This window comes from Ovis canadensis, chromosome 9 (genome assembly GCF_042477335.2).
Source record: "Ovis canadensis isolate MfBH-ARS-UI-01 breed Bighorn chromosome 9, ARS-UI_OviCan_v2, whole genome shotgun sequence".
Lineage (NCBI taxonomy): Eukaryota > Metazoa > Chordata > Mammalia > Artiodactyla > Bovidae > Ovis > Ovis canadensis.
The window spans coordinates 80,172,577-80,198,230 of record NC_091253.1 but is presented as its reverse complement, the minus strand read 5'-3'; the positions used below and the strand labels follow the sequence as shown (position 1 = coordinate 80,198,230).

The 25,654-nt window shown below is 37.2% G+C and overlaps 1 protein-coding gene across 1 annotated transcript in view; it reads right to left on the bottom strand.

Moving 5' to 3' along the window:
* The window catches only part of ANGPT1 (angiopoietin 1), a 298,338-nt gene that overhangs the window by 84,751 nt on the left and 187,933 nt on the right, over positions 1-25,654 (bottom strand). The window contains exons 3-4 of the mRNA XM_069600381.1: positions 20,115-20,236; positions 1,748-1,977 (exon numbers count right to left, since the gene is read on the bottom strand). Coding sequence (XP_069456482.1) covers positions 1,748-1,977; positions 20,115-20,236 — 352 coding nt within the window. The remainder of the gene's footprint in view (positions 1-1,747; positions 1,978-20,114; positions 20,237-25,654) is intronic.

Below are 25,654 nucleotides of genomic sequence, written 5' to 3'. Positions count from 1 at the left end.
GGTAGCATCTATCAGGAGTGCCATTGTTATTGTCCAATAAATTACATTTCTTGAACAGATGTTTGATTCCTGATATTGCACCCAAAGACCAAAACTAGCCAGGAATTTTAATTCTGAAGTCACCCTCCTGCCTGAAAAAGCTTAAAGACATATTTATTGGACAAGTACTCAGAAAAGAAGTGAAATTATGATAAGTAGGCAGACATATGAGCTTTGTGAGAATCACCAGGGCTTGATATTTCTAACATCATAAAAAAAAAAAAAAAAGAACTACTCAACTCCATGTGCATTACGTCTCAGGATGATAAGAAAAATATGTTTTCAATTTTTCCCCTAATGTATTCAGTTCAATATGAGAATAGATATGTCTCATATTAATACTTAATTTCTAAATACTCATGAGCTCTATTAAAATTCTCTGGCAAAATTCTATCATGTTTTCCTTCCAGTGGACTCTAACTCAAGGTTTTGGCAGGCTCTGACTGATTAGCAGGTTTTTTCCTTCTCAATCACATTTCTGAGCACACACAAACGGGGCCCTGGGAACTCACTGTTTAAAAAATATTCTTCACAAAGTATATTAAGGACTTGTTTAGACTATCTAAAGGAGATAGAACTGAAGGTAATGGAGTGTAACAGAGAAATGCTAAATGTCTTTAAAACAAAATCACTTAAAACGGAGTTATCCTCTGTATTCATATCTATACATGAGACTATGGAACTGAGCTATTTTTAATATAGCTCAAGTCCACTGTTAAATTAAAGGAGCCTCCAATTATGCACATTGTGTATGAACACTGAACCATTACATGAATGATCACATAAGCGACAGCTTAAGACAACCATGACCTTCAGATAGAAGTGGTGTTTTATTTCATTCATCATCATTTACACGTCCATGTTCACTCATAGAAAGACTGATTAGTGAGCAGAACTATACAAACTCCAAACTTTGAAGCGTTCTCCTGTGGCTCAGGTGAAGTTCTGCTTGAAGTGAACAGGTGTACACAGAGGCATTTTTTCAATAATTGATGGGTGGGCAGGTGGACAGATGGATGGATGTCTTCTAAAGAGACACAGGCCTACAATATTCCCAATGGCTAAATGGCTCCAGATATTCTGGTGGGTATTAAAAATTTATTCTCTCACTATCATGAAGACACCCCAGAATAAGTTTGTTCATATGCCCTGGTTAGGTCTTCTCCATACAGGACCACATGAATAATCCTAAAACAGACTTTTAATAACAAATATCCCTTCTTCTTCATAACAGTTATTAGGAACTTCTGTACCTCTTTCCCTCTGCAGGTAACTCTTCCCTCTCCTCCACTGCAAAAGAAATAGTTTTAAAATGGGAACGCTCCTGAAATTCTTCTCAGCACTCTGAACTAATCTTTAATAGTGTCTAAATTCTGTCCTGTATAGTTAAGTGTCTAACACTACAGTACTAAATATTTATCCATGAGAACATAACAGATTTTATTTAAAGCCAAAAAGGCCAATAAAAAAGGAGAAATTAGAAAGATAGGGTGAATTCATGAATCCTAGCTTATGAATTATTTCTCTGAAGTTAAAAACACGAGAAAATTGTAAGTGTAAACTTCAATAAACGCTTCTAAGAATAACGTTCTTTTGCTGCTTCTATACTAGCAATCAGTGCAACTTAGAAAGTTATATTGGATATTTACTTGCTTTATATTAAATAAAATATTTACTATAACCAAAGTAAGGAAGAAGTTCTTATTACCTTCTTTAGTGCAGAGGTTGACAAGGCTATGGACTGTGTCCATCAGCTCCAGCTGCTGCTTCTGAAGGACGCTGTTATTGGTGGTGGCTCTGTTCAACTGTCTCTCCAGCTCCCGGATTATATATGTTTGACGAGTAACCAAGCCTTGAAGATTCTCTTTCTCTTCCTTTAAGGCATCCAGTTCTTCCTTGTGCTTTCCTTCCATTTCAAAGATTTTGTGTTCTAATAAACTACAAGGAAGTGAAGATAAAATTTAGTTTTAAAATGCTGTTAAGAAACATGATTCAACTAGTTCCTGAGTTTATTTACTGTAAGAAATTTTAATTAGGTATTTCACCATGGAAATATTTATTAAGCAAGCGACTAAGAAAAAGTATATACATATAAATGCATTTATACATAAATATATATTTAATAGGAGTGACATTATATAGCATTTGAAATGAAGAATTATTAGATAAGTTATTGTTAGAGTGATGTTTGTTTCCTAAATGTAATTTATTTCTTGGGATGTATCTTATATCCAGGGTAGCTAACTTGGACTCTGTCTGGAGAAATTATAGCATAATTTTCATTAAAGAAATGAATCCAATAAGAAATAGAAGCAGTAGTTCAGAAAAAAGTTTGAACAAACTATAGAAACTATTTTTTATTTACTTTGTTTCATTCATTTGGGATTTTCAAAACATTAACAGGGATTACATTTCACGAGGAATAGCATATTGATGCAGAAACCAGAGGACCAGAAACTAAGCTATGTAAAATCACAGCGAATTGCATTTCTTGGGATTTTTGATACCTGGCCCTGCATTGTAACCACTAGCTTACTTTATCTCTCAATCAGAGCTTCAAGATAAGGGCTAAAGGCATAATGAATTTCCAAATCACTGAATAACTGGTTCCAAAAAGGAAGATTATGTTGCTGATGGGATGGTCTTACAAAAGGACTTGGGAAACTTTTCCTGGAGTGATGCAGTCCTCAACCAAGAACCTTCCTTCTTTCAGAACTCTTCACAGGATACTCCCTTTGCATATTGCACATTAAAAATGACAGCAAATGCAGAAGCACTGTTGGATGCTAGCAACTGACTGGAAATAAGAAGCACTTACATTTTATAGAGTGTATAATATACTAGTATTCCTCAGAGAAGAGCCTTATTCAGTTTTCTCAGTTTCATTTACAGAAGGTTCAACCAGTCCTTAGTTTACAAGGTGTTATTCAAATGGAACATACCAGACTGGGTATTTAATTTACCTTGGAGATCTGTAGCACTGAATCATTCCTATATGTTTTCAAAAAGGGGACACTAGGGAGTGTTCTAAACTTAATACTTTTAAGTCATAAAATAGAGATTGTTTGAAGAGCCAAATTTTCTAACTCCCTGTAGTAGGGGATGAGCTGGAATATCTGACTGCCCATAACACAGATTAAGAAGTGTGGAGAGACCTGCATGTGGTAATTCCAGATCTTTGCTGACAAACTTATCCTCCAAGAAAATGTGGAACATGAAAGGAAAGCTGCCCATTGAACTAAGCCTGAAAAACACTGCGATGCTTCTATGTATAAGAGCTTACTAATTTACAACACCTTTGGTAGCATGCCCAGAAAACTTCACATTGAGACCCATTGACACAGCTCTGTGACTTTTCCAATCTAAAAAGATCTGCTTCTCTATTTTGAGTTGCTTTATATTCTATAGGACTGTGAAAGGATCTCTGTCCAGACCAGTCATTAAGCAAACTCAGTTGAATATATCTTGAGTATAATGATTTGGGAAAATATGAAGGTCATTTTTATTTATTAAAGCATTTTTTGGAAATGAAAACTTCAGGCAAGGAAGCTGGAGTAAGAAGAGACACAGCATTTCTGAAGGAGTAGGTATGATTCGTTGCGTTTTAGTGTTTTCTTCTGTGTCAGTAACTTGCTGCTGGAAAAGTTAGTAGCTAAAAAGCAAACAAAATCAAATAATACCAAATACCTTTTTTATTGGTTAAAATCTTTATCCCACCCACTGTTAAGTGATTAGTATGCTTGCTATGCATGTCAGAGGAGGCTTTCTCTGTAACTGTTAATTTTTGGCCTTCTGATCTGAGAATTAGCCACAATGGATGCCTTAGCTCATTCTCAGTTTACTTTTTAATTATTTTTGTTTCTCTTCCTAGGGTAATGATCAGATGTTAAATGCCTATAAAATTAAGTCTGTGAACTTATGGAAAATTTTCTTTCAAATTCACAAGAGTTACAGTATACTACCAAGAAACCTTAACTGTAATAATGAAAAGAGCAACATTTGGATGTATAGTCATAAAATACTAGATAAAAATTCTGAATTATCATTTTGTTCCTGAAATAAGATGAGCACTGGCCTTTAATTAGGAGGTAACATTCTCATCTGGAAAATACCATGCTTTTGTTATAATTTGCATTTATTAGTTGCTGAGTGCCAATATAAAATATAAAATGACACTATTCCCACTCTAACCATTTATTTTCAGAGAGAAATGGAAAAAAAAATTCAAATGAAAGAAAAAAGCAGATACAAGAAACTTCTGTTTCAGACATAATACTTTTTTGCATCCATGTTTTCCCACTTTCCACTTTTGAAGCATTCTTTTCTCAAGAAGACATATAATAAAAGATGGCTACTATCTGAGATGTCAATAAAGGAGTTTTTGTTCTATTTTGATTTTCAGAATTTTGGAAAGTGCTGAGAATGGAAAGTTGATCAAAGAAATCCCAGTGCCAAAGGAAAAAATTCTGAACTCTGATTTGTGTAACAAAAAGTCTGTACTTCCCAAGTAAAAGGAGTATACACTTAGCATGTTGGAAAAAAAATGTTAATATTCATAATTCACCAAACAATCTTAATGTACCATGGCTACCAGGTATTAAAAGACATCAACATAACCTGTCATTTTAAAATACAAATTCATGTAAAGAAGAAATTTGCTTTGCATCAAAGACATCTCACAGGATTGAGACTGAAATATATGCATTAAAAATCAAATGAATAAAAACTATTTGCAATATGGGAACACACCACACTGTTTCACAAATGGCACGACTTAGCACCTAATTATCTCTTCAGGTCATTTTTTTATCTCTTTTCTTCACTTGGATTCTCTCTAATGGCTTTTATTCTATAGTATTTCTGTATTAACTTTATTTACTAAGGATACCCTTTACATTAATGACAATTTTTAGACTTTTTCAGGCAAAATTGTTATCTTTTTGATACTATTCATTCCCTCCCTTCCACCTCTTTGTATTTGGCTTCCAAAAACACTATCCTCTTTTCTTTAATAATTCTCATCCATTAGTTATTATCTACTTGGGAAGTTAGCCCTTCCTTACTATTTCCAAACTGGCTTGAATCCAAAACTCTTCTGCCAGAAAATATTCATATACTATCTCTACTTACTAATTATATTGTTGTAATACACCATTTTTGCTGTAGAGCATTAAAAAAATCTCATGTCTTTTTATTCTTAAAGTAAAATAGTGATAAAGAATGACAAGATGTTACAAGGCCTAGTTTTAAGTAAAAATCTATAAATACCTTGTATAAAATTGTGCAAACACTATATCAGAACAAAAATAAAAAGCCAACTGTTCTAATTTCTTAGACTAGAAAGCTGTCCATGACAACCCAGTGTTATGAAAACTAGCTTTAGAGTCTCATCTCTTTGATTTACTATAACATAATCTCTATCTAGTTCCACATACTTACATTATAACAGCCAAGAATCAAGGCATCAACTTAATATCCCTTTACTATTTTCTGCTCTCCATCTGGTTATTTTTGGGAGCTTGTCTTTCACAATATTTCAACCTACTCATCTTTTCCATGTATAAAACAAATTTTTTTTGCCAAGCCATTAAAGAAATCTTGACTGAGATTTTCTTTCTGCCTTAAACCCTGTGCCATTAAATTTAATTTTCTTACTCAATATATTGATTATATCCCATTGTGTCGTGAGGTCTTTTATTGGTTCTCTTACATTTTCCCCAACCGGTTAAGTAAGGAGAGGCCATCTCAGTGGGCATGGAGGCTTTTATATATAAAAGTTAATCTGAAGAACAAGACAGCTCCACTGCCCTAAATTCAATAGGCAAAGCAGTCATATTTTCCCTGATGATGGTCTTTAGCAACAAATTTAGTTTAGGTTTAAATGCATAATCTGAAACCGGGATGCTAATTCCAAAGTCCAGCGCACTGTTTTCTAGAGCACATGCAGTATATTTTTATTCAGCTTAGTTCAGTTGCTCAGTTCAGTTCAGTCATTCAGTCATGTCCGACTCTTTGCGACCCCATGAATCGCAGCATGCCAGGCCTCCCTGTTCATCACCAACTCCCGGAGTTCACTCAGACTCATGTCCATCGAGTCAGTGATGCCATCCAGTTATCTCATCCTCTGTTGTCCCCTTCTCCTCCTGCCCCCAATCTCTCCCAGCATCAGAGTCTTTTCCAATGAGTCAACTCTTCACATGAGGTGGCCAAAGTACTGGAGTTTCAGCTTTAGCATCATTCCTTCCAAAGAAATCCCAGGGCTGATCTCCTTCAGAATGGACTGGTTGGATCTCCTTGCAGTCCAAGGGACTCTCAAAAGTCTTCTCCAACACCACAGTTCAAAAGCATCAATTCTTCGGCGCTCAGCCTTCTTCACAGTGCAACTCTCACATCCATACATGACTACTGGAAAAACCATAGCCTTGACTAGAGGGACCTTAGTCAGCAAAGTAACGTCTCTGCTTTTGAATATACTATCTAGGTTGGTCATAACTTTTCTTCCAAGGAGTAAGTGTCTTTTAATTTCATGGCTGCAGTCACCATCTGCAGTGATTTTGGAGCCCCCAAAAATAAAGTCTGACACTGTTTCTACTGTTTTCCTCTCTATTTCCCATGAAGTGATGGGACTGGATGCCATGATCTTTGTTTTCTGAATGTTGGGCTTTAAGCCAACTTTTTCACTCTCCACTTTCAATTTCATCAAGAGGCTTTTTAGTTCCTCTTCACTTTCTGCCATGAGGGTGGTGTCATCTGCATATCTGAGGTGACTGATATTTCTCCCGGCAATCTTGATTCCAGCTTGTGTTTCTTCCAACCCAGCGTTTCTCGGATGTGCTCTGCATAGAAATTAAATAAGCAGGGTGACAATATACAGCCTTGATGTACTCCTTTTCCTATTTGCAACCAGTCTGTTGTTCCATGTCCAGCTCTAACTGTTGCTTCCTGACCTGCATACAGATTTCTCAAGAGGCAGGTCAGGTGGTCTGGTATTTCCATCTCTCTCAGAATTTTCCACAGTTTATTGTGATCCACACAGTCGAAGGCTTTGGCATAGTCAATAAAGCAGAAATAGATGTTTTTCTGGAACTCTCTTGCTTTTTCCATGATCCAGTGGATGTTAGCAATTTGATCTCTGGTTCCTCTGCCTTTTCTAAATCCAGCTTGAACATCTGGAAGTTCATGGTTGATGTACTGCTGAAGCCTGACTTGAAGAACTTTGAGCATTACGTTGCTAGCATGTGAGATGAGTGCATTTGTGTGGTAGTTTGAACATTCTTTGGCATTGCCTTTCTTCAGGATTGGAATGAAAACTGACCTTTTCCAGTTCTGTGGCTACTGCTGATAATATTTTTATTTTTATTAGGCATTCTATAGTTAAAAGTTCTGTGTCAAGTTTTGGGGAAATCTAAATAAATAATTTTACTATGATGCATCCCTTAGAATTGGTGTTCCATGGAACTGCAATTTATGGAAAGTGCACGTTTTCAGTCGTGTCTGACTCTTTGTGACCCCATGTTGACTATATAGTCCATAGAATTCTCCAGGCCAGAATACTGGAGTGGGTAGACTTTCCCTTCTCCAGGGGATCTTTCCAACCCAAGGACTGAGCCCAGGACTCCCACATTGCAGGTAGATTCTTTACCAGTTGAGCCACAAGGAAAACTGTGTGCCTATATTTATTCAAATTGAACTTGAAATCCGAAGAGTTTCCTCATAGGATTTTTAGTACTTCCTGTTTCTCTTCTTTCTGGAAACACTTTGAGAAGAGACATACCTAGAATTTTGGCATTCCACTTCTAGTGTGAGGCAGAGGTACACTTCAATGAAGAATAAAATAAGCTAAATACTCCAGACCTTTAACTTCAGTAAAAGGTTCTAATTGAGTATATACAAAGTCCTTTTTGACGTTTTTGGTTGACTTTTCCTCCTAATTTTTACAGTCTGCCTCCTCCAACATAGCTCATGGAAAACACTGGCATTTTAAATCATTCAACAGACCTTGAAACTTTCACAGAAAAAGTTCTCCCTTTCAGATTGTCTCCTACAGTAGAGTTCGTACCAGAGCAGCAACTGGTTTCACAGTAGTGACATTTCCTTAAGTCCTCTGTGTGTAAATGGAGCCCTCACACAAGGAGGTAGGTGTCAGTAATATAGAAATCTTCTCATTGTCATCGGCCTGAATTTCCTCAGAGCTCTTTCAATTTTTAAATTATTTTTAATCTGTATGTTGCTTACATGCGTTGCAAATATGGTTTTCAAAGAATATTCTTTCCACTCCCGTACTCAAACAAGGGCATACTAAGTTCAGGTTAAATTTATATTGAATTTTCTAACTTGAATGTAGTCAATTGTTTCTTAAAATAAAAAGTTAAATATTTCTGTAATTCAAATGTGGACAGAAGCATAGATCACTACAGGTAAACATTCAGCAAACAAACTTTTTAAAGTTTGAGGCAGATAATAAGCTAAATATTCTGTGGAAGCCAGAAGCTGAGAAGAAAAAAATACATATACAACCTCATAACACTAAAAATTCTTCCTAAAAATAGGCTGAGAAATAAACAACAAACTAGAGAACATATTGGTGGTATATACTACAAAATTTTAATATCCATTAAAGAACTTACGTAAGGAGTTAATGACATTAGAGAAACAATCCAATAAAAAATGACAAAGATACATGAATAGGCTAGTCCCAGAAGAAGAATCCAAATAGTCAATAACCAAGAAAGATGTACAATATAACCTCTTAGGTAAACAAGGTTAATAAAATGGATAGCAAAGTCTGAGGAAATTAGAAAGCCCATGAACACTTGGGGAGACTGTAAAATTTGCTGATAATTATCAATATCTTTGAATCTATAAAATAATACATAAAGTTCTACTGAGCTGTAAATTTTAGTGCATTTCTGGCAATGAAAGAGGTATAGCATATAGTTAAATATATAATATATCCATGATAGATTGCTATGAAGTAGAAATGAACCCAGCATTTTAAAAATAGTTACAATCTATACACATATGCATACATGATATAAACATGTACTATGCATATGTGTAATTGCATATGGGTGTATATCTCTGCAACCACACAGATAAATATGTACTCTCTATCTACACGTGTATATTTTAATATATTCATTAAAAAGTCTGGAAGAATAGGTACCAAACTGCAAATCTGTTAATGATGATTCTCTGCAGGGGGTGGGGGAATATGGAATTAGGGATTTTTAATTTCAGTTTATACACTTCTGTAAAATTTAACACAAGACCATCCCCATAGAAAATAAATGCAAAAAAGCAAAATGGCTGTCTGGGGAGGCCTTACAAATAGCTGTAAAAAGAAGAGAAGTGAAAAGCAAAGGAGAAAAGGAAAGATATAAGCATCTGAATGCAGAGTTCCAAAGAATAGAAAGAAGAGATAAGAAAGCCTTCTTCAGGGATCAATGCAAAGAAATAGAGGAAAAGAACAGAATGGGAAAGACTAGAGATCTCTTCAAGAAAATTAGAGATACCAAGGGAACATTTCATGCAAAGATGGGCTCGATAAAGGACAGAAATGGTATGGACCTAACAGAAGCAGAAGACATTAAGAGGTGGCAAGAATACACGGAAGAACTGTACAAAAAAGATCTTCATGACCCAGATAATCAGGTTGGTGTGATCATTCATCTAGAGCCAGACATCCTGGAATGTGAAGTCAAGTGGGCCTTAGAAAGCATCTCTACGAACAAAGCTAGTGGAGGTGATGGAATTCCAGTGGAGCTATTTCAAATCCTGAAAGATGATGCTGTTAAAGTGCTGCACTCAATAGGCCAGCAAATTTGGGAAACTCAGCAGTGGCCACAGGACTGGAAAAGGTCAGTTTTCATTCCAATTCCAAAGAAAGGCAATGCCAAAGAATGCTCAAACTACCGCACAATTGCACTCATCTCACATGCTAGTAAAGTAATGCTCAAAATTCTCCAAGCCAGGCTTCAGCAGTACGTGAACCGTGAACTTCCTGATGTTCAAGCTGGTTTTAGAAAGGCAGAGGAACCAGAGATCAAATTGCCAACATCCGCTGGATCATGGAAAAAGCAAGAGAGTTCCAGAAGAACATCTATTTCTGCTTTATTGACTATGCCAAAGCCTTCGACTGTGTGGATCACAATAAACTGTGGAAAATTCTGAGAGAGATGGAAATACCAGACCACCTGACCTGCCTCTTGAGAAATCTGTATGCAGGTCAGGAAGCAACAGTTAGAACTGGACATGGAACAACAGACTGGTTGCAAATAGGAAAAGGAGTACGTCAAGGCTGTATATTGTCACCCTGCTTATTTAATTTCTATGCAGAGTACATCCGAGAAACGCTGGGTTGGAAGAAACACAAGCTGGAATCAAGATTGCCGGGAGAAATATCAGTCACCTCAGATATGCAGATGACACCACCCTCATGGCAGAAAGTGAAGAGGAACTAAAAAGCCTCTTGATGAAATTGAAAGTGGAGAGTGAAAAAGTTGGCTTAAAGCTCAACATTCAGAAAACAAAGATCATGGCATCCAGTCCCATCACTTCATGGGCAATAGATGGGGAATCAGTAGAAAGAGTGTCAGACTTTATTTTTGGGGGCTCCAAAATCACTGCAGATGGTGACTGCAGCCATGAAATTAAAAGACACTTACTCCTTGGAAGAAAAGTTATGACTAACCTAGATAGTATATTCAAAAGCACAGACGTTACTTTGCTGACTAAGATCTGTCTAGTCAAGGCTATGGTTTTTCCAGTGATCATGTATGGATGTGAGAATTGGACTGTGAAGAAGGCTGAGCACCGAAGAATTGATGCTTTTGAACTGTGGTGTTGGAGAAGACTTTTGAGAGTCCCTTGGACTGCAAGGAGATCCAACCAGTCCATTCTGAAGGAGATCAGTCCTGGGATTTCTTTGGAAGGAATGATGCTAAAGCTGAAACTCCAGTACTTTGGCCACCTCATGTGAAGAGTTGACTCATTGGAAAAGACTCTGATGCTGGGAGGGATTGGGGGCAGGAGGAGAAGGGGACGACAGCGGATGAGACGGCTGGATGGCATCACGGACTTGATGGACGTGAATCTGAGTGAACTCCGGGAGTTGGTGATGGCCAGGGAGGCCTGGCATGCTGCGATTCATGAGGTCTCAAACAGTCAGACATGACTGAGCGACTGAACTGAACTGAACTGAACTGTACAATTTAACACTTAGATCAGTTAGGCTTTTTTTTTATTAGCCAAGAAAATGCAAACAGTCATGAGTCTAGAATAGTCTGAGGAGATACTGTCTAGATGAAAAAATTGGGCTGAATTAGTGAACCTCAGAATGTGGACTGATAACCTTGGCTGCCATGCAGTGGGCTTTTAGGGATGCAGAACAGTGGTATAAAAGCCATCTGTATTTTATTTATGGTAAGAACAATGAAAATGTTTACAATATTTAATGTAAACTATGTGATCTGTGTTTTCCATTAAAATATTTTTAAGTTGTGTGTGTTTGTGTGCACATGGATAAAGGACATTTGTTGGGATATTTGCCAGTTCACTTGCCAGCTCATCAGTCAACATTCAAAAAGCATTTAAAACTATATATACTATATGCAGACAACTGTGCTTGGGAGCATGAGCACAGAAATAAATAAAGCACAGTTTCTATGTTCCAGAAGGTCACAGTCCAGTGGTTCATAGATAGATACACACACACACACCAATGTGATGGGATAAGTGAAGTAACAGGAGGAAAAAACAAGGTAGATTGTAATCTCATAAGTTGTAATAAGCAAATATCTTTGGCAGAATCAGAAAAAAGCTTCTTGGAAGGGGTATTATCTACACTGAGTTTTGAAAGGACAGACATGTGTGAGCTCTACAGGGCATTCCAGACAAAAGAAAGCGAAAGTTAAAGTCACTCAGTCGTGTCCAACTCTTTGCGACCCCATGCACTATACAGTCTATGGAATTCTCCAGGCCAGAATACTGGAGTGGGTAGCCTTTCCCTTCTGCAGGGGATCTTCCCAACTCAGGAATTGAACCCAGGTCTTCCTCACTGGAGGCAGATTCTTTACCAGCTGCGCCACCAGGGAAGCCCAACAAGGCAAGCATCAATCATGCCTGAACAAACATCAAGTCTTCAATGTGATACTAATAACTAGCGTGATTAAACACTTACTGTGTGTTTCAAGCACTGTATCAGTGTTTTATAAGCAATAACTCAATTAATCCTCATATCAACTCCATGCACTATTATCATCACCCCTATGTTACAAATGAGAACAACCAAAGCACAGAAAGTTGATACAACTTGCTCAAAATCACACAAATTATAAGTGGCAGAGCAGCTTACAGCAGAATCAAGGCCAATCCAGGCAGTCTGACCTCAGAGCTCCTGCTCTTAGTTATAAGACCATACTTCTAAAATATAAGACGACTTCTGAAGTAAGGCTATAAAATTAGGATATTAATGATCACGGACCATGTTTCATGCTAAAGCACTTGACAGCTTTCCTCAGTCCATTACAGAGAATCAGCTGAGGGTTGGGCATATGCTATCTAGAGATTTAGAGGCTGAGCTGAACTAGTACATGTGGAGATCTAAAGAAAAAAATGGGAAAAATAATGTGACTTGAATTTTAGAAAGAAGACTTTGACAGACTTTTGGATGATAGGTTTGAAAAGTTTAAGGCATTAAGCCATGCAAAGAGGTCACTGCATTGGCTGAGACAAAAATTAATGGGATTTTGGCCTATAAAACAGAGTGAGAGTAAATAGAAAGAACAAGACCAACTGGAAAAATATTTAGGAGATGGAATTGACAGTATCAACAGTGATTGATGAGTTGTGATTTTACTTCAGTATTTTATAAAGAACTTACCAGATGGAGGATAACTTTAATTAGAAAGACTGATTTAACTTTTCATTTATTTAGACATTAAGTATTAAAAACCAATACTTCACTGTTCAATTACAGTAATTGGTTAGAAAGTTACAATTTAGTATCATGAAATTAGGTGGATTTCAATCACTTAGAATTAACTCAATAACTTTCCATAAGCTCTATCTAGAAAACAGATGAAACTTCTCAAATAGGTTCAGTGAATTCCCAAGGTAAAATAGTTATACTGCCTACTCTAATATTAGAAGGAATAAATAATGATCTCTATATAGGCCAAAACCAATTCCTATTCCTTTCTTCAAATTTGTATTTTATTATGCTAAGAGGATAACTTGACAACCACATCAATTAATCCTCAGGCTGCATCACATTGGGAACACATTTTTATAATAATTAAGAAAGAGAATCATCATGGACTTGAACCTTAATTTTGCCATATATCAGCTGTTTGGTCCCAGGCAAGTTACTTGACCTCTTGAACTTTCAGTGCAGTTCAGTGCAGTCACTCAGTCTTGTCTGACTCTTTGCGACCCCATGGACTGCAGCACGACAGGCCTTCCTGTCCATCACCAACGCCTGGGGTTCACCCAAACCCATGTACATTGAATCAGTGATGCCATCCAACCCTTTCATCCTCCATCATCCCCTTTTCCTCCTGCCCTCAATTTTTGCCACCATCAGGGTCTTTTCAAATGAGTCAGCTCTTTGCATGAGGTGGCCAAAATATTGGAGTTTCAGCTTCAACATCAGTCCTTCCAATGAACACCCAGGACTGATCTCCTTTAGGATGGACTGGTTGGATATTCTCGCAGTCCAAGGGACCCTCAAGAGTCTTCTCCAGCACCACAATTCGAAAGCATCAGTTCTTCAGTGTTCAGCTTTCTTTATAGTCCAACTCACTTAATATAAAATAAAAATGATGATAAACACTTTGGAGGATTAGTTGGAGTATTAGCAGTAGTGTATGTAAAGCACCTAGCTCATATGTTCACCTGCCTGATATTAGATAGGTAGGCAGTAAATAACTTTTATGAAACTGTCAGAATGACCACCACTTGTGTAGTTTCACTTTACTCTAAACAGTCTTATTGAAGAGTTTCCTTCATTCTGTATATTTGATACAAGTTTAAACAAGAAAGCTCAAGGGTTCCATCTTCGTACACATAGAGTACACAGCTGATTTCTCTTTCTGTGTTCCCTGGTGAGGCAAAAGAATTTCTTCTAGACTTTTTTTTTTCTTTTTGCTTGGCTATGTTCCAACCTTGGAAACAACTAGAGTTAAGTCAGAGATCAACAAGTGCCTTAAAATGTGGTCAGCTGACCATATCTTTACACCAAAAGATGCAGTTACATATTTGATTCAGCTGAAGGAATTTGCATTATGACATCTTTCTCAGTCTAACTCTTTTTATTTTTTTGAGCAGAAGTGGCAGGAAACATACTGGAGGAATCCAATAAAAAAAAAGTTGACAATTACATCTCTCAGTTTGTCAATACCAACCTTGTGTTTGTGGTAAATATTAATGCTTCCCATTTCTTGAGTTCTTGGTTGTATAATTTCAATTATACAGCTACTGATCTCTTACTTCTAAGTGCTACCTCCTTGAGGTAAGGAACAAAACCAAGTATTGAGATTAGGACAGCATCCAGTCAAAAAAAAAATTCTAAAAATTGCAAACTGGAAGCTTCCTGGAGTCGCCCCCCACTAGACTGCTAGGCAAACAAACACCAGAGCAAGTGTTGTTAATCTTGCTCCTGCTTTGTGCCTTTCACCATTCAGGGGAGAAAGAAGTGACTCTAATGCGGCCAGCCTTCTATTTTCAACCCTATAAGTGATGCAGTCAGTTTGTCTGGATGCAGATCAGCAGGACGTCTCAGCATGACTGTGTAGCATAATCCTGTCTATAAAATATTCCTCTATGTTTTGCCAAAGAAGTGGTGGGCTCTCTGAAGGGCTCACTGACTTGGCAGCTGAAGCCCCATCATACTCAAAACTAGTAAGTCACACACCCAGACACAACTTCTGACATTCCTTGGGGAGGAAGCAAAGCTTAATTTAGATAATCCCCTTTGCAAAGTGTATTAGCTGATCCAAACCAGACCCCGCCAACTAATGGCATGTTGTTCTTATATTTCAGAGATGCTTCAATGTAGAAATAGCTTCTTGTTGCATTTTGAGGATTAAGATTCATTTAAGGAATAGGAGGAATGATCAATAAACTATTTCAAAATATTTAAACAGCTTTGTGCTTGACCTTGACCTTTGATCCACTTAAATGGTGTTGGGGTGGGGGCACGTTTCTTTGTTGTTCTAGAAAGACCTTGGCAGAGTTTCTCCAATTCCATTTCACATACAAAAATAAACAATAACAATAAACATAATAGGGAAAGTATGCTGTGTATCACAAATACGTACTTCTGGCTTGTATAAAGAAAAACATTTTTTTCGAAGCGGTTTGTGGAAGAATATACTGGGTTTAAGAATAGATGTCCCACCAACACTCCATTGCACACATGGATCCATCAACAGAAGACACAGCTAATTATAGAGATATGGAAATGCTAGAAGATTCAGCACTTTGATAGAAAAATACCCCCAGGAGCCACATGTGCAGCAACATCACACTTGAGAGTCAGTGCATGTAAATTTTTTACAGCATGTGCACAGAAATAGATTTCAAGTTAAAACCTAAATCCTTGAATACATTTTGAAATGCTTGTACTGCTAGAAAATGGAATTGCTATAATCTTGGAAAAAGAAGGAAAAAAAGAGAAAGGATGACTCTGAGCAGGAGGGAGGGAAAGAGAAGAGAGAAACAAGGAGAGATGGAAAGAGCTGAGTACAAGTGACACTTAAGAAAATAATTTGATTTTGTAGTAAAGGGTGAGCCCTTTCAGGCTTCCCAGTTTCTTTAAGGTATCCTGACAGCTACAGTGTTAGATACAGACAAAGAGAGAACAGGCATATCAGCAGGTGGAGAATTGAATTATATAAATTCATGTTGATGACTTTCTTTTTAAACAAAGAAACCATATGTGGTAACACACTTAATGAAAGATGAATCAAAACCACCCTAGGTTACATCTATAAAATGAAATAATATGTAGTTTTTAAGAGTTATACTAGAGGAATCATTACTGATTTAAAAAGGTATCTATCTCCAAAGAAGGAAGGCTGCAAAACAGTGTGTACAGCATGATACAACTTTTTAAGAAAATATATTTATTTTTTTTTACAGCAACATATGAAGCTCTCTCAATGTGATGGGGTCATGGTTTTTAATTTTCTTCTCAAATTTCTCATTTTCTACAGTAAATGTGTGTTATTTACAGAATTCTAAAAACAACCTAAAAATAAGGCAAAACTGTCATTATTTTACTTCTTCATTCAAAGACAAATCTTTCACAATAGCATCTTGAAACATGATTATAAATGAGGTGTGCTTTTAGTAACCAAGTTAAAGCATGGTGGGACCCTAAATCAAGGGATAGCTGCAGTAAAGTGTACCTGTCACATGTATGTCTCTCGTTACTGTGAATCTGCAGTGAGGTTTTGGTACTTTTAAACAGGATTTTCAATTCCAGAACATTTCATCATGCAACTAGTTCAAGGTCAAGTCCTATCGAGTTTATTTATAGTTACACAGTTTACCCATGACACAGTACAAAGATAAATGAATGTAGAACTTAGAAATACAAGTCACAGAGCATGCAATGACCCCATTCGGACTCTATACCAAAGTCATGTTTATCTTCTTCATAAAAGTTTAATTATAATCATTGTCATTAAAGTCTACACTTAGCATAAAATTGGGAATTCCTTCTAGGTTGCAGACAGTATTGTGAGAATGTGCCATAGTGGGAAAAATAGGACTAGGAACAAAGAACATGGATTACATTCCCAGTTGTGCCACTGGGAAGCTCTGTGACCTTGGATAGATCACTCACTTCCACTGAGTCTGTTTCCTCATCTATAAGGTGAAGAGGAGAACTAGAAGTTCATTGTAGGTGTTTTCTTGGTTTGGAATATGGTGGAAACTCCTGTTCTACCAAGACAATGGTATTGAACTAGTTTGTAGCAACACAATGATCTTTAAATCAAATAATACATAAGAACTGAAACTTCAAGCTGTCCAAATATCCAGAAGAAAATACAGTTAATATAGAATGTTTTTGTCCTACAGAGGTCAGCATTTTGATTGAATTGTCCATCATGAATGTTAGTAATTTCAAAATAATGAGTTTATAAATCATCCTGGTTGCAAGATCTGGAAGACCCATTTCACTTACCTGAGATGACTAATTGTTTATAAAATATATCTATCAGTTCAGTCAATTCAGTCGCTCAGTTATGTTTGACTCTTTGCAATCCAAACTGCAGCATGCCAGGCTTCTCTGTCCATCAACAACTCCTGGAGCCTACTCAAACTCATGTGCATCATGTCGGTGATGCCATACAACCATCTCATCCTCTGTCATCCCCTTCTCCTGCCTTCAATCTTTCCCAGCCTCAGGGTCCTTTCCAATGAGTCAGTTCTTGGCAGCAGGTGGCCAAAGTATCGAAGTTTCAGTTTCAGCATCAGTTCTTCCAATGAATATTCAGGACTGATTTCCTTTAGGATGGACTGGCTGGATCTTCTTGTACTCCAAGGAAATCTCTAGTCTTCTCTAACACCAGACTTCAAAAGCATCAGTTCTTCAGCACTCAGCTTTCTTTACAGTCCAACTCTCACATCCATACAAGACTACTGGAAAAGTCAGAGCTTTGATTAGCTGGACCTCTGTTGGCAAAGTACTGCCTCTGCTTTTAATATGCTGTCTGCAGCTGCTGCTAAGTCGCTTCAGTCGTTTCCAACTCTGTGCGACCCCAAAGACAGCAGCCTATCAGGCTCCTCCGTCCCTTTGACTCTCCAGGCAAGAACACTAGAGTGGGTTGCCATTTCCTTCTCCAATGCATTAAACTGAAAAGTGAAAGTGAAGTCACTCAGTTGTGTTCAACTCCTCGTGACTCCATGGACTGCAGCCCACCAGGCTCCTCCATCCACGGGATTTTCCAGGCAAGAGTACTGGAGTGGGATGCAATTGCCTTCTCCAATATGCTGTCTACATTGGTCATAAGTTTTCTTCCAAGGAGCAAGAGTCTTTTAATTTCATGGCTGCAGTCACCATCTGCAGTGATTTTGGAGCCTCCCAAAAATAAAGTCTGTCACTGTTTTCATTGTTTCCCATCTATTTGCCATGAAGTGATGGGACCGGATGCCATGATCTTAGTTTTCTGAATGTTGAGTTTTAAGCCCCCTTTTTCACTCTCCTCATTCAGTTTCATCAAGAGGCTCTTTAGTTCTTCTTTGCTTCTGCCATAAGGGTGGTATCATCTGCATATCCAAAGTTATTGATATTTCTCCAGCAATCTTGATTCCAGCTTGTGCTTCATCCAGTCCAGCATTTCACATGATGCACTCTGCATATAAGTTAAATAAGCAGGGGACAATATACAGCCTTGACATACTCCTTTCCCTATTTGGAACAAGTCTGTTTTTCCATGTCCAGTTATAACTGTTGTTTCTTGATTTGCATACAGATATCTCAAGGTGGTCTGGTATTCCCATCTCTTGAAGAATTTTCCAGAGTTTGTTGTGATCCACACAGTCAAAGGTTTGGCATAGTCTATAAAGCAGAAGTAGATATTTTTCTGGAACTCTCTTATTTTTTCAGTGATCCAACAGATGTTGGCAATTTGATCTCTGGTTCCTCTGCCTTTTCTAAATTCAGCTTCAACATCTGGAAGTTCACACTTTATGTACGTTGAAGCCTGGCTTGGAGAATTTTGAGCAGTATACTTTGCCATCGTGTGAGATAAGTGCAATTTTGCAATAGTTTGAACATTCTTTGGCATTGCCTTTCTTTGGGATTGTAATGAAAATTGACCTTTTCCAGTCCTGTGGCCACTGCTGAGTTTTCTAAATTTGCTGGCATATTGAGTGCAGCACATTCACAGCATCATCTTTCAGGATTTGAAATAGCTCAACTGGAATTCAATCACCTCCACTAGCTTTGTTCATAGTGATGCTTCCTCAGGCCCACTTGACTTCGCATTCCAGGATGTCTGGCTCTAGGTGAGTGATCACACCATCGTGGTTATCCTTGTCATGAAGATCGTTTTTGTACAGTTCTTCTGTATATTGTTGCCACCTCTTCTTAATATCTTCTGCTTCTGTTAGGTCTATACCATTTCTGTCCTTCATTGTGCCCATCTTTGCATGAAATGCTCCTTTGGTATCTCTAATTTTCTTGAAGAGATCTATAGTCTTTCCCATTCTATTGTTTTCCTCTATTTCTTTGCATTGATCACTGAGGAAGGCTTTATCTCTCTTTGCTATTCTTTGGAACTCTGCATTCAAATGGGTATATCTTTCCTTTTGATCTTTGCCTTTAGCTTCTCTTCTTTTCTCAGCTATTTGTAAGGCCTCTTCAGACAACCATTTTGCCTTTTTGCATTTCTTTTCCTTGGGGATGGTTTTGATCACTTCCTCATGTCTGATGTCATGAACCTCTGTCCATAGTTCTTCAGGCACTCTGTCTATCATATCTAATCCCTTGTATCAATTTGTCTATAGAGCTAACCAAAGAAATTTATTATGTTCAGAGTTAATGACTTTAAATGGGGGTTGAGGGGAGACAGCTCTTGAACCAGCTTGATAGGGAAGTAATTTTCTGAAAACAAAATGTGCTTCTGTCTAGTAGAAGAACTCTGAATTCAACCATCTTGTAGGTCTTTAAATGGTTGAGGGCAGATAAAGTGATAATTCAATTTAGAGTTTCAGAGGCTCTATTTTTTTCACTATCACTATAGATCTTGGTATTTTCTGTTAGCAAATTTCATCATAGAATTAATTTTTGTGGGTACAGTAAGATTTGAACAACAGAATATTAGATAAATTAGTGTTAAAAGTTATAAAAAGCCAATATTTCAAGAGTGTAAGCAATAGTATTAATCTTATTTTTGCCATACTTGCAATAGTCACCTTAGACTCTCATTTCTTTTTATATTAAAAATTATTTTGCCTCTGTATTTTTTTTCAAATTACTTCCATCTTCTTTTTTAAGAGGTGGCAGAAGGTGGAGGATATAAGTACATATGTACATATTTTTGCAATACAACAACTCTCACCTGTTTTTCTCATGAATCTTTAAGATTTCATTTGTCTGTTGAAGAAGTTGTTTCTCTAGCTTGTATGTTGATAATGAATTCTCCAGCAGTTGTATTTCAAGTCGAGAAGTTTGATTTAGTACCTTAAGATAAAAGATAAAAACATTTAAATCTTCACAGAGTCAAAATTATTATTTTGGGTTTTTTATTTAGCTGTGTTTTCTTTTAAAATAATATTTCTCTAGGATAATAAAATGGTCTACATTATAATAAAAATGCTTTACATGTCTCAAACATTATATTTGTTCAAGATTGAACTGCAATCGAATGAGAAAACTGAGTTGTTAAAACCATTTTCATATTTAAATTTTCATGTCCTCAATCCCTACATGATTTAGCAACTAAAATATCACCACCACAATCCCTAGGATAGCCCACTGTGCCTTATATGTGTGTGTATATATATCTCCAATATTTACAAGTACAAGATAATTGTTAGTACAAGGTCTTAGATACTGTATATAACTAAGAACAACTAATAGGCATGTAAAACATAACTTCCTTGTCCCATTACCTAGCAAAAACTGATCAGAAATGTACAAAAATCTCATGATACACTTTAGACAGATTCATGAGGACAATTTACTGAACACCTATCATGTTAGTTCATGCCAGTCCTTCTAGATATCATCATTTCATAGACATGGGTACCCAGTGAATTAGTAAGTGGAATTATTATTATCAGTTTATAAATGAAGAAACTGAGGTTCAGAGAGAAGCCAGAATCCACACAGGAACCAAGGGAAGAACTGAGTTTCAAACCCAGATACTGTGACTAATTCTCATGCTTTACACAGAACACCAACAAGAGGGAGAATCAAACCATCCTGGATGTTCATCTGAGGAGATGAAGTAACTAGGAACCCAGACCGCACTGAAGACTGACTGTTAGCTATTTTTCAACTGCATACATGGGGTCCTCCAGAAACTCTAAATGTTCACCTCATCTTGAATCACAAAGACGCATGCTGCTAGTCAGGCTTTAATATAACATGACTCTGAGCCATGAATGCAAACCTACCCATCCTCTGAGCAAACAGCATACGTTCCTGTTCTAGAAGATGCCTTCAAGCTGTGCCAGTGCCCTGGTCCTGTCCCTTTCTCCTCCTTCTTTAACAGAGGTAAACAGGATAAGGAAGAAAGTACTATTAGTTTTAAAACTCCTTATGCTGTTTGAGAACTTTCATAACCATGGTACCATTTTTAGAACACTTGTTGAAAAGGACCTGGGAAACCTTCTGGAGGGTCAATATCAATCTAAATGGTCCTCCGCTAAAAATGACACCAGTAGAACTTTCCTCTTTTTCTGTAGCATGTTTAAACCTATAATATATAAGACTCACACAGAAAAAGCCTCTTTAAAATATCCTGACATGATCAGGGCTGGGGCTTGGGCTAATGGAGAGATTGTAGGTGAAGAGGATATATTGGCAGGGAAGCAGAATAGGGACTAGGTGAGATGAGAGAGGCAACTGACTCAGGTGTAGGATTTAAGGATGAGCCAAAACTCAATAATTAAGTTATATTTGAATGCAACACTTTGAAAGATAAAAATTAATGTAAAAAATATCCACATGGAACAGAATATCAGTTTAAACTAAAGGTAGGGTATGCCCCTACAAATGTATGATTCAGTCTTGCATGACTTGATCTCATTGCTTTCACCCCAGTCCCAGCCCTGCTGAAGGGGTTAGAGAAGAGAACACTAAGGTGGGGCATTTGGGCTTTAAAAAAGTTTTAAGCAACTATAATTCATTTATACAATTATCATATTGATTACAGATCTGAAAGCTAGTCTAAAAGTTACTACTACTAATTGAAATTCATATTTGTGTTAAAAAAAGTATTTCCCATCCTAAATTGTTTCATCTGAGAGAAAACAGGAGCAAGAGAACCTACATTTTGAAGACAGAGCTAAAAGCAGCCCAGAGGAAAAAACTGTAGAGAATATAAAGATTAGGGACACACAAGATATAATTTTAAACTATTAAACATATCTTTGGGTGAGTTTTCTGTTTGTTTATTAACAAGAATGTCAATTTAGGAAATAATTAACTAGGGGATGAAACAGCTATATTTTTTGGCGAGACTTACAACAGTGCTTGGCATAGAGAGGACCCTCAATATTTACTGAATGAATGCATTCATTGTCTCATTGAATCAAGTATATCATATGCCGTTAAAATCTATTTTCTCCTTTATTCTCTGTAGTCTCTGATCATACTTCCTAATATTCTCAAATACCAAAATTTTCAGAGGACAGAAATTGGTCTTCATGTCTGAGAAGAACATGAGAAAACACTGAGAACAAAACGGATCCATCAAAAACTGAAAATCAAGTTGCCTATATCTAAGTCTGGAGACACTATAGCCCCTAATTTTTCTCTATTTTGTCCTACCTCCAGTCCAGAGCAACCAGAGTGCTCTTCTAAAAAACATAAATCAGATGTCATGTCCTTTGTTAAATATGCTCATAACTTCCCTTTAAAATTCCAAAGTTCTCAGCCTAACTTCCGAGGTCCTATGTGATCAGGACCCTGACTGCTTCTGAAATCTCACTTCCTTTCCATTCTCTTCCCTGCTCATTAAGCCCCAGTCACACTGGCCTTCTTACTGCTACCCCAACATGCCAAATTAATCTCCACCTCAGGGTCTTTGCAGTTTCCCCTGCAGTTTCCCCTGCCTGGAATGTCCATCCATTCCCAGATGCATGGGTGATTTACTCTTATAATTCAAGTCTTGTCTAAGGAGGCCCATCCTGGCTAGTCTCTGTAAAGGAGCTCCCCCATCATCTTCCATCAGGTGGCCCTGTTTTACTATTTAAATGAAATCATCTTGTCAGTTCACTCATATACTATCATTCTGCCCCATGAAGGAGGTCAGCTGCACAAAGGGGGGACTAGCTCATCTGAGGCCCTTGAAACCTCCGGAGCCCAGCATGAGGCCTGGAATCCTGGACATTCAGAGCTATTCGTTAGATGCTAACCAAAGGCTAGTGAGTCAGTTTTCAAGTTGGGTAATGCTCAGAGACAGAGTAACAGGCCAGGTGAGCATCAAGCTGGACTTTCCTTATAACAGTCCCAATCTAAAGCAGTGTCTGAATGTGGGAGAAACAGGGGAACAAATCTCAAATGTCCAGGCTAAGCGTTAGGTCATCTCAGGCCAATTTTGAATACAAAAGGCAACCCCTTTTCTTCTCTCTCCATCATTTTAATCCAAGAGCTGCTTTATTTCAACTCTCTCCCTTGATGTATTAAAATAGGCCTGAAGTTCAAAAACAGGCAACTGAAGAGAATTGTACAGGAAACTATGATAAATTGACCACTTTCTTTCCATGTGTCTATGGAACTTACTGCTTAGCAATAATCTGAGTGTTCCATTAAAATGACAAAAGTCATTTCCTTCTTTAGCCTAAACATGTTCCAAAAGCACATCTCAGAAAGAAAGAAAGAGAGAGAGAAAGAAGGGGAAAACATAAAAGGGTAATGAAAGAAAAAGGAGAGGAGAGAAGAGGAAAGGAAAGGGGAAAGTGAACAGTATGTAACACAAGCCCTCAAGAAACAATTTCAAAGCACAAATTTTTCACAATATACCATAGAGTAAGGAAGATATGGGTTTCCCAGGTGGCTCAGTGGTAAAGAATCCACCTGCAGTGCAGGAGAAATGAGTTCAATTCTTGGGTCAGGAAGATCCCCTGGAGAAGGAAATGGTAACCCACTCCAGTATTTCTGCCTGGTAAATCCCATGAACAGAGATGCCTGGTGGGCTACAGTCCATGGGGTCACAAAGAGTTGTATATGACTTAGCAACTAAAACAACAAGAAAAAATTATCTAAGACTTGGAAACTAAGGATGTATAGACTATAAAATTTCAGTTCTTTCTTTAAAAAATAAGCAAAATTTTAAAAATAAAAATTACTCTTTTCTTAAAGAAAGTGAGCTAGATAATTTCATCCAGCTTCCCTTTAATACTTAAATGCCTCTAATATTCCTTAAAAGGAAAATATTCCACACAAAAGAATTCCTTTGACTGGCATATTGACTTTAAAATCTGCCTTGCTGTAGGTTTCTGTTTTCTTTACTTTAACTATGTTTTTCAAATTAAAAAAAATAGAACACAAGGTATGATGCTTCAGCAATTAGACTTTTACAGAAGAATGAAGGGTAATATATGTGCATGGAAGGAGAGTTAGAAGTTAGTTAGATGATCACCATTTTACAAAATCAAGGAAATAACTTATTTGGTCAGTGATGGGCAGTGTGACAATGTATCAGTCTACAGGGCTTTTGCTAATTTCCAAGGGGAAAGGAGACAATTGGAATGGAGAGCTATAGGGTCTTTTTACCCTAACCAGCTTAAAATTAGTGTTACCGAGAGGGTGGCAAGCTGGCATTTATGTCTCCTGATGAGATGAAATAAGAAGTGACTAGTAATTCTACAAAGCACACCCACCACCATGTCCAACTTAACCCAATTAAGCCTGTAGACTTAACTTTGAGTTAAAAAAAATACAGGGGATGGAAAAGTAAATTAAAAACACATCATAAATAAATATTCAGACAAATTAAGAATATGAGACACTATACAGAACAACTGAACAAGCATCTTTAAAATCTAAAGAAAAACAAAAAGTTAAACAGAAAGACAAATAATCTAAAAAAACAAACTAGCGAATATAACAAAAAAGAAACAGACTCACAGTTATAGAGAACAATTTAGTGGTTACCAGTGGGGAGAAGGAAGTGAGGAAGGGTCAAGATAGGGGTAGGGGACTAAGGGGTACAAACTATTATGTATAAAAGAAATGGATCTTCCCTGGTGGTTCAGCGGTAAAGAGTACCTGCAGCGCAGGAGATGCAGGTTCAAACCCTGGGTCAGGAAGATCCCCTGGAGAAGGGCAGGACAACCCACTCCAGTATTCTTAGTGGAGAATCCCATGGATGGAGACTGGTGGACTACACAGTCCATAGCATCACAAAGAGACAATGACTGAAGCGACTCAGCGTGCATGCACACATAAAATAAACATTACAATGATATACTGTACAACACAGGGAATATAGTTGATAATTTGTAACTTCAAATGAAGTATAATCTTTAGAAATTGTGAATCATTATGCTGTACACCTGAAACCTATATACTACTGTTAATCAACTATACTTCAATTTTAAAAAATGTAACATTGCTCCAAATTAAAAGAGACTATTAAGTCTTCAAACATAAAATGCCAATAAAATTTTTGGTAAAAAGTTGAGGAAATCTGTGAAAATTAGATAATCTTAGAGAATTATTATTAATAATATATCAATAATCTATATGTGGCAGAAATCAAAGAGGAACTAAAGAGACTCTTGATGAAGGTAAGAAAGGAGAGTGAAAAAGCTGGCTTAAAACTGAACATTCAAAAAACTAAGATCACGGCATCCAGTCCCATCACTTCATGGGAAATAGACGAGGAAACAATGGAAACAGTGACAGACTTTATTTTCTTGGGCTCCA